Raw genomic sequence first — 13588 nt, forward strand, 5'->3', positions numbered from 1 at the left:
AAAAGCATATTTGGTGATGCGGATTTCTCTTCGAGTATGTAGTTGTAATCGAGAAAATCTAGCAGTCCAAATTGACTAAAAGATGTTGGATGCATTAAAAATAACTACATAACCCATATTTACTCCAAAATAGAAAAATAGAGATATTTGTTAAATACAAATCAAGGAGTGGACTTTGTGCTTCATCTTGGTTTGAACAATCTTCATATTTTTACAAACAACAATCTGTGTTCTGATTCTAAAGTTCAGGCAGCTTCGCTCAGCATCACTTTGCCTGTTACTAAAACGTGACGAATCGGCCTGTGCCAGAGTGCGACCTCGGCCAGGCTGATGAATACTAATGCTGGGAAATAGGTCATCTAATGAAATGATGCACATCAACAAGCTGATGGAGTGAGCACTCACTCGCAACAGGTGGGAGGCAAATGATGTGGCTTTTCTGTTTGTTTGTCCTCCTTGTTGACACATCACTTAGGAACGATAATTAACCTGCTGGAAGGCACAAAGTTTGTCAGAGAACACAGCAATAAAAATAGATTTTGGGCTCCTTTTATGTTTGGATGTGATGGAGTTCTGATGTGAATAAGTAGAGATCAGCTCTAAATTATTTATGATCCGTTTATTAAAGCAACCAACAAGTACATCTGTCCTGACATTTCCTCTGCAGAGTGACAGAAACATAAACTAAATGTTCCTGATGTTCAGCTTTGCTCAAGTTCAACCTCTTAACTATATGGTTTTGTTTCAGTCTAATGGAAGCTGAGCTTAGCAACATATCTCACCTTTTGATCCATAATATTTAAAGTTTTTCAGTTTCGGGTATTTTCTCAGCTTGTATAAATCCTTTGGTTCTCATTTGAGCTTATCTGAAGCTGGATTAAGTTTGTTTTACAGAGTCTAGAATGCTTCCCAATATCTCCATTACTCTAACTAGAGCCAATATTTATCATCAAAATTTAATCACAATAAAGTGTGATGTGGCTTTAAATTATGGAATAAAATTTCATCAGACTGTTCTCAGTTTTATCTGATGTGATGACATGAAAAACATAAACTTTTATGAAATAATTTTAATCATTAACAGGATGGTTAACCCTTTCTCTGGGCGCAGTACTCTTTCTAAATTATGACTGAATATTGATAAAAACCTCAGGTCACTGATGAAATATGGAGGCAACACTAACATCAGTCATGATGTTGTATGTGAAAATTAATGCATTCATATTTAATTATCAAGCATTACACAATTAATAAATGATTGCTTAAAGGATGGAAACTTGAGAAGTTGCTTAAAAGCAGAAATAAACCAAAACACTATTACATTTTAAAAAAAGTTTTTACTCTGATTTAAAAATTCATCTGCATGTCGACTTAATTGAAGATCGTTTGGTCTGAACCTCCTTTTTATTGTTTCCATGGTTGCACATCTAATATTCTAGCTCCTTCTAACTACAGAGGTAGCATTGTTTTTAATTTTGGGACAGAAACTGCACTGAGCATGCTCAGTACAGTGATAGGTAAGCGACAGAATAATGAAGCATTTAACAGTTCAGGAGATACAAAGGCTGACAGAAACCAGAAAGAAAAAATTAAATATTGGTCACAATCAATTTTGTTAGAGATGAAATCAACTCACAATGGGATTCCACTGATGAAACGGGAGGAAAGAAGAAGAGAAAATGTACAAGTGCCTTATACATCTGGGATGTAAAAAAGAGAACACAAAATGAACGCAAACTGAATTACAATAAAGATTTATCTCATATTTTCTGGTTTCTGTAAACGTAAACACGAGTTCAAATATTAAAATATTCCACATCTCAACAGATTTTCTACATCAGTTACTTCAGATTTCTTTTTTTTCTCCAAGTCTTTCCTATTACATTAGCCTAAAATATTTAAAAATATTATGATAGAGCAATATTATTATATGACGTTTCTCATTTAGCTGTTTGACAAATATAAATCTTAAGACTTACAACCATTTTAATTTGCTTTTAAAATGTTCCAAAGAAGCTTCTCAGATTTTATAAACCCTGTTCAGGTCGGATATTGACATCGGCCCAAATTTACACATCGGTGCATCCCTGTTATGCATTTAGCATCAAGGAACTGTGAGTGAACATTAAATAAAAGATAAAAACATTCTACAGAGGACAATATTGGGACCATTGAGGAGTCCAACAAAGAGTTCTTAGATGTTTTAAAACATATTTTTAGATCTCCTCAAGTAGCTGTTTGATTGTTTCAGTTAACTGAGTTTAACTAAACTGATTTATGCTGGCAGTTTTATCAGTTTGGATCTACTCCAGCATCCAAAACACATTCCCTTTTCTGTTTTCACACCCAACTCATTATTACTCAAACTAATAAGTTTTAGTTCCATCATCAGGTTTTATAGATGTATCTGAGAAACCATCAGTTTCCATTTGTGGTCCATGCTGTGTGAGCAGCATGTTTCCCAGCTGTGAGCTTCAGTCCAGATGTTTGCCACAGACCCATCTGAGCTGAGGCTGGTTTCTGAGGTCCGTCGTCTCTGAGCTGGAGAACCAGTTGCACTGGCAGGCGTAAGCCCGCAAACCCTTCCTCTTCTTCAGCTTGGCTCGGAGCTTCTGGCGGTCCGGCACGTTGTTCCTGCAGCACGCAGAGAAAATGGCAGCAGCTTAATCACTCAACATGCAGGCTGCTCATTTTAGCAAATAGTATTTTCTCATTGAACACACAATAATAGTTATGCAGTCATCATGTTTTATTTATTTTTTTAACCTATTCAACATAGCCGACAAGAAAATTAACATTCTGGCTGTGAGCAGAACTTTTAATAACATAAAAAAATATACAGTAGGTAGTCCACTTTAAAACTACATAAATATCTTTTGACTTCCCTTATCAACCTTTAGCAAATTCACTGGAAGTTAAACTGATGCAGTAATGTTTTTTCAGCTTTTATGAATGGTCAAAAATCAATGTGAGTGTTATAAAACCTACTGGCTGCATAGTTTATGAAGTTTACACACGAAAAAGACAGAGATGAGAATTTTCATCAGCTGCGTTTCAATACAACACTGCAAAAACACCATAAACATGTAGTAAATGAATAAATATGTGCAAATAATGTAGCACACTTGAAAGAAGACAAAACTAACTTTTCAGGAAGATATAGGGGCTTGTTTTAAGTACATAATATCTTATTATTATGTACTTAAATAATTGCATAATTTATTTATTATTTGATGAAAAAGTACAACTGTACATCCACAGGCAGATTATTTCACTTACAGTACGACTTGGGGGGAAATGTCATTACGTGAAATAATCTGGCTGTGAAATTAGAACTTTTTAAAATCAATATTAAAAATTATTAACTAATAAGCTCCCACAGCTTTCTGAAAAATTACTAGCAAGTTAGTTTTATATTATTTCAAGTGTTCTTACTGAGATATTTTCACTAGAAACTAGTTAAAAAAAACTAGTTGGAAAGATTTTGTGTTTTTGCAGTGAATGAGCATTTATGATTAAAATCAGTCCAGATTATATGTTTAACAATAGATTAAAACATGAAAAGCAACTTTTATGATATCTGAGCTTCTTCTTTTGGTTTCATCACATTTCAGCTCCGTGTTTGAGTCTCAAAAAGTATCTGCTTAAAATGGTAAAAGAGGATGAAGTGCATTAAAGCCTTAATGAAACCAGACCTGGGTGTGAAATTATTTGTCACCTCCTGCCTGGACTGTTAATGAAAGGCAGTTAAGGTCCATTAACTCCAGCTGTTAAAGGCTCATTTCTGGACCCACCGCCAGCAGCCGCAACACCAATAAGACGCTTGATGTTTTAGCTGAAGCTCATCAACGCTATCTGCAGTTTCACAGTTTCTGTTGCCACATTACCGGCTGATTGGATAATTGCTTAGCAAAGTGCTGAAAACAGGCCACAACATGTTTTAACCAAAACATTTTAATTACCACTTGTGTGACTACATTAGTTTCATCTAATATAAACTCCTTTGGATTCAAAGATCAGCAGCATAATAATATTAAAAGGTATAAAGAACAGAGAGACGCTAAACCTCAGTCCAGCTGTTTTCTGTTCACAGCTGTAAATCTGCTCTGGAGCAACTTTTTCCATCAACATGAGATTGAAGAAAGCAGCTGTTCCAGTTAGAGATCTCCCATAGAGCTGGATTTAAAAAGCTCACATCTGCATCTGATCATTGTATTTCAAATGAAATGGGAATGAATATAGAATAAACTTATGTTAGTGTAATAAAGTGTGATTTTTTTTTTATTAAAAAGCCGTTTCATTCCTAAATCCCATCAGATTTTACTTCCTCCTGTCTGTTTTACAACCAGATGAGGATAATTTGCCTTAGAAAAAATACACATTTACAACTTAATTTAACTCAATTAAATCCTAATAAATATTATTTGTTTTCTCTTTGTTAATGAAAAATTAAAACCACTTCATCTTGGTTAATAAAAATAACATAAGACAGCAAACATTAAGCTGTGAAGCTTTTCTCTCTAAATGCCGTTTTGAATGTTTTCATTTCTCTGAAAGAAAGAGAAACACTTCACATCACACCACTTCCTATTTTTGTAGTGAAAAAGGGCTTTTAAAACAGCTTTCTTTATTTGACTAAAAGCTTCATTTGAATTAAAGTTACTGATAAATGTGACAGTAATTAGTCATTCAGATAACCGATTTATTCTCCGTGTGTATGTGTTATTACAGGTCCCTCCACTTGTTTAAACTGTCAAGTTTAAGAGAGTATAGACGTTTTTACAACATAATATATGTATATATTTCTTAGAATCTCCAGCTGCAAATTTCACCTTACTTTACAGTCTCTATTTTATCTTTAATATTATTGCCAACTCATGATGATTTCTCCACCAGGAGGCAAATAAAGGGGGTTTCTATTCAATTACAAAAACTGACAACATCAGTCATAAAGAAACCTGTGAGATGTTAACAGAGGAAGAACGTGATTTAGATGTTGATATGAAGCTGTAGAGGTAAACAGAGCTTCTTCGTGTCCTGTCTGGTTTATGTGTTTCGCGGTTGGAGCTTTCTGTCTGGGTGATTCCACTGACATTACAACGAGAAGGCCAAACTCATCCTCCTGAGTGCTCCTGAGTGTCTCAGAGTGTTTTGAACTTACAGTAGCACAAAAAGAAAATCACACAGAAAAAAGGTTAGTGATAAAATGTCAAGGTGTCAAATGAAGTGTGTGACTTGGGTAGATGTGAGAGCAGTGGAGTTGGCTTTTCTTTCTGAACTACAACAAAAAGTAACTTTAACAACTTCATCCAAATTTTACCAATGTCTTTTCTTTATCGTAGTTTTCCCTCCTACAAAATAAAGAGAATGTTCCCATTTGAATTAAACCTACTTTGTTCAGATGTTTGAAATGATCACCGTTTTGGTGCATCTCAAACTGCGATTCAAAGAGCAACACTAACTGGGGTTTTGTCAGACAATAACTTGATTGTAACTCAGACCATCACAATATGAAATCAAATCACCATTTTAAAATGAGTTTTGTTCCATAAAAAGGAACAAAAAAAAAACTTCTTTATGGGTGTGTTGAGGGAGCAGAAGTACTAAAGCACAGGAGGTGGCAGTTCGTTTCAGCTGTCAGATGTGTCCAAGGACCATTTCTGTGTCTGACTCCCAGAAAACAGACGTCCGCTGAGGAGACACTTCAACTCCTTTAATCTTTTACAAAACAACATGTCAGAAACAATAACTTTTTTTTAAACATACAATATCTGTCATACATATTCACCCATTCATAAGACAGATCTACATATGAACAGACGGATGGGATGGACAGACCATCATTCGATTGATCGATCTACACATGTATGGATGGATCTTTAATTTAATGAGTTAATTTCTGTGGTATCTTTTGGGATTAATAAAGTATTTTTAACTGAATAGAATTTTATATAAAAACTAAAAACTCACATATTTTGGTTAAGTTACTGTTGAATTAAGGCCATTAGTTCCATAAAATAATCGGGCAGCTTTAACATTGTCCAACAGTAAATAATGTGTTGTAAAACACAGTTCATGAATTCTCCACAATGCATCTAAAATAGCAGAAGATTGCAACACGATATGATTGCTGTTGTAAACAGCAGAGGTTCAATGTTAGAGATGACTGGAGCTTCTTCCCGTCTAGTATCAACACATTTTACCCTTTGTGCTCAGAGCAGAAAGCAACAACAGGAAGAGTGGGGATTCGATGAGTCATTCATGTTATTTTTGACCAGATGAGGGGAGTCAGCCGAACATAGCAGCACTGAGAACGAGACAGCAGCCAAACGTGCAGACAGGTGTAATAGATCCATCATGTCTCTTTGTGTCAGGACTGCTTCACCCTGTTAGTTTCAGAGTCTTCGTGTCCGGGCTTTAAAGCCCCATGTGCTGCGTTTACTCTTCAAAAGCCTCACATTTCCATCACTTGTTGCTGCCGTTGGATGAAAAAAAACAGGCTAGTGAAGCCAGAAGAAATCAAACCTTCAACATTAAACATTAGATTCACCAGAAGCTTCAATATTTCTAACCTGATCAGAGGACTTAAATTAAAAACTCCACTAAATCTCTGTAGGTGAAATATCCAGATCTGTTTTGACAAGCAGGAAGCAAACATCTCACTTAGAGGAGGATAAAGGATAAACTCTGCACTCAGAATTTAATCAACCTCTGGAAGCACCTAGACACACCTCCATCATCCGACCATGGCGGCCTGTCAAACACAGTTACTGTAACAAATGACACAGTGTCACATTAAATCAGTTCTTATCCCTCTGGGTGACGCACATCCACAAACAATGTGACCATCACCTTGGGGTCAACTGCACCAGAAGAGGGGGGTGATGCTGGCCTCAATGTGCGGTCAGTCACGTTTTAATCTGCTGCTGATTTTATACTGAGAACATAATTCATTTACAGAGAGCTAATCAATCATATCACCTAATTGGGTGATAAAACTGTGGCTGGACACTGAATAGCAATGATTTTATAAAGGAAGATCAAACTGCACTCACTGAATCAGGAATTAGACATTATAAAGTAGTAAAAAAGACATTTTGTAGGAAATCATCATCACACTAGCTGCATTTCCAATGACTGCACAATTTGTCACCCTTTATAACACTAAACCTGATTTCAAACCATTTTCCAAACTTGATTCAAAACTTTTCTGAAATAATAAAACCTAATTATTAAATAATACAACTAAATACCTTATTATCTATTTTTAGTACTAAAATAAAATATGAACAAAAGTTAATCTAAATGTAGACATAATATAAAAAAGGTAATAAAATGACACATTTTTCACAAATCGGACATCTAAACCAAATTAGATCCTGGTATTATTCAGTCAGTTCCTGGTTGTTTTACATGATGCAACAAAAGCCCAAAACTGGCATAAATGTCATATTTTTGTCTTAATTCATAAATTACTGGGAAAAGAACCTAAGGAATGACTTCATTAGTTTCCAGGGTAGATTGCACCGCTGTGGTTTTAAAAGGAAGCTGCTGTGAGCTGGTTTGAAATAACATGAAGTCTGCTTGTTTATATTCTGGTCACAGTGATGTCCAGATTACAGAACTGTTCCCATCAGAGCAGCAGCTCTCATGGCCTGATGTGGATGTGGGCGGCTTAATGATGCTCTCACGTTTATTTATTTATTTTTTTTACAAAGATGCTCACCTCTTAAAAACCAGCTTTTAAACATCTTATCTTCGATGCTTTGTTTTAAAGGACGTTAAGGAAGGAAACAATATCCGCACGGGTAAATACTGCCACCTTTTGGTCAAAAACTGAAAATGTCACCCAAAACACCAGTTTCCTTTTCACATAGGAACTTTCTGAAAACAAGTTTTTAACTGGGGTTTTATAATTTGAAATTAATTTAAAATTTACTACAGAGGATTCTTTTAGAAATTGAGGTATTATAAATCTGAGATAATCCACCAATAATGACAAAATGTATCATTCAAGGTGAATAGCATATTAATGTCTAAAATGTTAGGAGTATAGCCATTAAATGTGTAGAAAAAGCATTTGAGTAAGCCTTCAGACTCACCTGAGGAACAGGTAGTCACATGATGTGTCCCATTCAGAATCGTCAAACATCAAAACCCGGAAGTCACAGGAGATGCACCTCAGCTGGTCACATGACCTATTCATGCATATACATCGCCACCAGTCATGGATTTTTAAATAAACTTCTATGAAACACATTTCATTTATCAGTGAATTATAGTTGAAAAGTGCAAATTCTGCACAATCAGAATGAAATCAAGGACACTGAGGTTCTGTGTCCTGATAAATCCAAAGCAGATGAGACTCATTAGACTCTGTTGGAATAAATTTATGTTTTCACACCTTTTGGAAGTGGCTGTTCCAACACCGTTTGTGACTGAGCTCCCACTGATGAAAACAGGACAGCATCTGGAAGCGGAACGGAGAGAGCAGAAAGTCTCAAAGTGACACACAAATACACCGAAGGGAACATCAAAGTTGCCACGGCAACAAGAATAAAAGTTTTTATTGGTAGAAAATGAGAGATAAGATTAAAATCTACAGCTCAGATATGTCCAGTGCTCACGTTCAGTCAGGTGCAACATTAAAAGATTTTTTTCCCAGTTAAAGTTAACTTAATTTTATCAATACATTTTTTTTCAAAGTAGCATCTTTCTTTTTCCTTCTTTTGTAACGGTTTCATTTTTTTTCTTTTATTCAAGCTAAAATACTCACTTTCTTCCAGCAGACAGTGATGAAAGTTTCTTCTCTGCTTGTTCTCTTTTAGAAAACTGTTCATCCTTAAAAAGAACAGTAAGAAAGAGATTAAAAACAATTCCTCAAGGCACACTGTCCTACATGTTTTAGAGATTTCCCTGCTTTAAGTGCCTAATTCGACTGATTGCAGTTAAATGCCTGTTAATCAGTCATCGATTGAAATCAGCTGGACTGAAGCATGAAAATACCTAAAACATGCAGGGAAATACTGGTTTAGTTTATCTTGCGTCTAAATAGTTTTAAATAAAACTTTCACAGGAAGTCAAATTTTGATAAAAGCTGCATGAAAAACTAAAGAAGAAACATGCCACGTGAAAACACTTTGTGCAATTAAGAATTTTAAGAAATCAGTAACAATTCTTGGAATAGTTTTACATGCTCAATGCAAAGAAAAAATATACTGCAAAAGATTTTTTTCTTTCTAAGAAACCATTAAAAAAGCACAAACAATAAAATAAACTTAGGTGTGGCATTTATGGAGACACTGTCTTTTATTTTTACATTTTAAAATGATTCTCTAAGCACCTCTGCCACAAATATTTTACAGACATAAGGCCACCTTTGACTGAGGAGAACTGTCGTAATCATCCTCCAGTAGTTCCTCCAGAAGGGCATCAATGTCCTCAGAAACGCTGCTTTTATGTGGCTCACATTTTGCAGCACTAAGTCACAAAAGCAAAATATTACTGTATGCAGTACTGAATACCATCTGCATGATTTATGAATAGTGGTTTTCCAGAAATAGAGGAGTTTTAACAAATTTTGAGCTAGTTAGCAAACATCCAAACACTTTTTGCTGACTTCAATGATTTAGACATTTTAACTCTTAAGTTATTAATGAATGACAAGAGAGATTTAAAAAAGTTTGGCACTTGTTGAAAAATTTTTTAGAAGAATTTATTTGTGATGTTCGTTTTTGGACTGTTATTTATAGCCAAAAATGGAAAAGCTTGATATGAATGTAAATTTCTAAGTGGAGGATACAATGTCAGAAAGAGAATGTTCACTGAATGCTTTAGATGAGCTAATTATTGGAGAAACATATCATCAAAATCAATAGAATGAATGCATTCATGTTATTAAATTAAATTTTCCATGTAATTACAATTAATTTAAATGCTCCTATATTCAGATTCATGCTGACAAGTACATCAAAACATGTGACTATAATAAAAGTTTCAATATTTATTGTCCCTCATTTCAGAAAGTAAGGATTCATCACAAATAGAGTGAAATATTTCAAGCCATTTCTTTATTTCTTGCGGTTTTGATAACTACGGCTTACTGTTAAGGATGTCAGATCTCAACTTGCAATTAAAATTTCAATTGTTGCATACATTTATAAGGAACATGTTCACCTCAAAAACCGCAGAAACATAATTTATCTGGACTAAGGTCAAACTGATACACAAGTTGGTCAATTATTGGGAGTTTAAATGATGTTTATTTGCTACCAGCGAACATGTGCTAGCAAAAGTAGCTTTGTTTACCTCCATTTTTCCTGTTTATTTTCGTCTTTGTTACGTCTTAAACCGGAAGACGCTGCAGAAGCTTTACTACAGAACTTTTTTTCCACTTCATCCAGCAGCTCATCCAGGTCATCGTCATCCATGATGAGGTATTCGTCTTTGCCCTGCTAGTTTCTGGGCCTGATCAGCGCTCACAGGCCAGCTTCCATTACCGATCTCAGCGTTCGCCGTTGCCAGGTAACAAAGCGGAACTCGACCAAAGTCTAAAATAAGTGCTCGTCAAAATAAAAGCCGAAATACTCTAAATACTAGAGTACCATTGGAGCTTTTAAAGATAGTCCCCTTGATGAAACAACACATTGTTATTATGATTAAACATCATAACTGTCCTAAGGTTAAATTAAGAGAAAACATGCGTCCAGCTGCACAGCATCCAAAACCAGAGGGACAACCAAAGGGAATAATTGTCCAACATGAAACATGCTAATGCCTCAACCAAAACAAAGAAAATCTGAATTAAAGACGAAAAACAGAACAAATTAGTACTAACATAACAGTGTTACTTCAAAATATTTCCAAAATGAGCGGCTCAACTAGAACTATTTTTTAAAGATAATTAAGAAATGTTAGACGTTTCTTTGCAAATTTCTTTGAGTAATTGAATTTATATAGTCACACAGCCTGGGGGGAAATTATAAAATATGCCAGGCAGTCACATTTTTAAATACATTTAAGTTCCAACAGTAAAAAAACAACTTTAAAAAAATATATATATGCCAAAGGCGCATTACTTATTTTTGTAATCTCTGGCAGATTTTATTTTGAAAATCAAGCAGGAAGTACTGTTACAGATCGGTTAGTTGAAATTTCATTTAAGCTAAAGTGCTAATACCATAGAACAGTAAAACGGGCAATCAATATAGCTGTGAAAAGAAAGAAGCATTTTCTGTTGTGGGAAAAAGAAAACATCGTTGTCGGCAGGATTCGAACCTGCGCGGGGAGACCCCAATGGATTTCTAGTCCATCGCCTTAACCACTCGGCCACGACAACTGAATGGCACATATGGTGTATAAGATTTTTTTTATACATAGAACAAACCTTTATTTCTGCATTAGGTTGTCGTTCATCGATCTGTGTATTACTTTGTTATTATCACGATTTTATTGATTACTTTGGAAAGACTGATACATTCCATTGTATGTGGCATTTCAGAGGACTGGATAATCGTAGTCCTTCTGGTTGGTGGGTAATTTAAATCTTGTGTCAATGAATTCCGGTTTCCTCTTGCTGTTGTGTTCATTTCATCACTTCTCTGACTAGGAATGGTAGTGCTATGATGACTGGAAGCTGATGCGGCATCCAACTCCATAGAGCTTTCCTCAGAGTCTGTGTGTTCAAGCTAAACCAAGCAAAAAGACATTTGCTGACATAATTTATATAAACAAAGCATCAACACAACACTGAACATTGTATGTACCGGTAACCCAACTAACATTCAAATTAGCTTACCGAAAGAGGAAGATCGCTTGATGGTCTAATGTACATTGACTTTGCCCTGAATATCTTATGAATCATGAAGCCATTGAGTTCTTGGCCGTCACGCAACCTTGGTTGCACAAGATTGCTGCCACATGGCATCAAAAGTTCAACACTAGCAAGAGTGTTCAAAACATTTGGATTATTCTACAAAGTCAGAAACTCATTCAACTAATTAACTGAACTGAATGCATTCATTTAATATCTCATCAAAATTATACCTTGTATCATCAGGAATTWTGTCCTTAAAGGCTTCCTTAATCTCAGAAATGACTGTCTTGTAGTCCCATGACTTGTTTATCTCGAAGGCACTAATAATGCATCCACCTTCATGAAGCCTTCTCTTTGTTTTGTGTTTACATATGTTCTTCCATGTGGATCTTGGTAAAAGTATGAGATCTTTGTTAAAAGTAGGATGATGTATTATTGCAGGCCTAAAACAGAAACAAAAATACATTTGAGAAATGACGTTTCCAAATACAGGCAAAACATGATAGGAACATTAGAAAAATATTGTTTCCAGAAAGCTTCCTGAAAAATTATACAAGTGAGAAAAACATATTTTCAATGTGTATATTGAAAAGATAAATTGCTTAAAGTAACCCAGCAATCTCAGGAACAAATGTATCATGCAGGACTGCTGTKTTGCAAGAACAATTTAGGTCAGTTATCCAACACCTCTTGAAAGCAATTTTAAATAAGCTTTACTAGCAAAGCTAAGCTGTACTTGAAAGAAATATTCAAAATTAAGAAAAATAACAGAAGAACTACTTTAAAAGACAAATTTAGAAAAGCTACAATTTTGGCAGCAAGAGTAAAWGTCTACTACAATTTCAGGTATGTAGGATTAATAGAAAAATGGATTTTGACATTTMAATTTATCAGACTTGGAGAAATATTTTAATACTTTCCGTTAGATCTATTAAAACATTAAAAATATAAAAAATTACATTATTCCTGTAAAAAGATAGACTATATAAAAGGTGAAACTGCACCAGATGAGAAAGCTAACATACAACATGGCTACAGTACATATATATTAAGGAACGTCCATAACCGCCTGTGTCATCCAACTCTTTCAGGGTTGGCTGACCACTGCAGTGAAAAACATTATTCTATGGCAGTGATTTCAGTTTTAAAAAAGTGATCTATAAAGGAATTGCAAATACATAGGGGTGGGTTAGAGTACTTCAAATTGTGCTCCAATCAAACATGAGACCCGCACATAGGCATTTAATGCAAAGGTACATCAGTGTTTAATTACCCTCGTTCGAAAATTTAAGTAATTTAAACCAAGTAAAATTCAAGCGATTCAGTTCTTATGTATAAACTCACCTCTTTCTCGATTTTGACGTCCATCTGCCAAAATGGTGCTGGTTCTGAAATCTTGGCCGCGGTTCTTGACTTGTTAGCGGGTTAGCTTCAGCTAACATACTTGTGTGCGGRTTAGCTAGCTCTTCAGTTCGAGATGTACCCGGTCTGAAGAGCCGTCTAACCTCAGCATTAACCGCAGACTGTCGGCTTCTATCCAAAATGTCTGATAATGATGACACCATAGTCGGAGTATTAACAATATTACTTAAAATATTCACTGCCTCGGTGAGACGCTCCCGCTCAGCCMTTTTCCTATCCGTCTTTTCCTGTTTATTACAGGTGTCCAATCAGAAACTGTAATTTTAAGTTAACTTCCGTTGCAATCAAACTTTCTCGCAGAGTTTGATAGTGAATGAAAGAGACTTTGACTGTACGTGAAAGAGAGTTTGA

General features: G+C 35.2%; 1 protein-coding gene and 1 non-coding gene across 2 annotated transcripts; both read right to left on the minus strand.

Annotated features, from left to right (window-relative positions):
- Positions 1-604: 604 nt before the first annotated feature.
- cfap418 (cilia and flagella associated protein 418) lies at positions 605-10533 on the minus strand. Its single transcript, XM_008430803.2, has 6 exons — positions 10309-10533; positions 9378-9480; positions 8777-8841; positions 8405-8470; positions 8103-8198; positions 605-2634 (listed from the first exon to the last, which is right to left on the minus strand). Exons 1-6 carry the CDS (start codon positions 10428-10430, stop codon positions 2475-2477), a joined length of 612 nt encoding a protein of 203 aa, XP_008429025.1. The 5' UTR covers positions 10431-10533; the 3' UTR covers positions 605-2474.
- Positions 10534-11256: 723 nt separating this feature from the next.
- Positions 11257-11338, minus strand: trnas-aga (transfer RNA serine (anticodon AGA)). The gene has a single exon. It is a non-coding gene; the product is annotated as a tRNA-Ser (tRNA).
- Between the last annotated feature and the right edge of the window lie 2250 nt (positions 11339-13588).

Source organism: Poecilia reticulata, linkage group LG16, assembly GCF_000633615.1.
Source record: "Poecilia reticulata strain Guanapo linkage group LG16, Guppy_female_1.0+MT, whole genome shotgun sequence".
Classification (NCBI taxonomy): domain Eukaryota; kingdom Metazoa; phylum Chordata; class Actinopteri; order Cyprinodontiformes; family Poeciliidae; genus Poecilia; species Poecilia reticulata.

What these genes read in the sequence shown, in the direction of transcription:
- cfap418 (XM_008430803.2), bottom strand. Translation starts at nt 10,430, where the DNA reads ATGGATGACGATGACCTGGATGAGCTGCTGGATGAAGTGGAAAAAAAG. An exon ending in AATAAACAGGAAAAATGGAG is followed by an intron (nt 9,481 to 10,308) that starts GTAAACAAAGCT and finishes TTTGTGACTTAG; the next exon opens with TGCTGCAAAATGTGAGCCAC. An exon ending in TGTGACTACCTGTTCCTCAG is followed by an intron (nt 2,635 to 8,102) that starts GTGAGTCTGAAG and finishes TGCGTGCTGCAG; the next exon opens with GAACAACGTGCCGGACCGCC.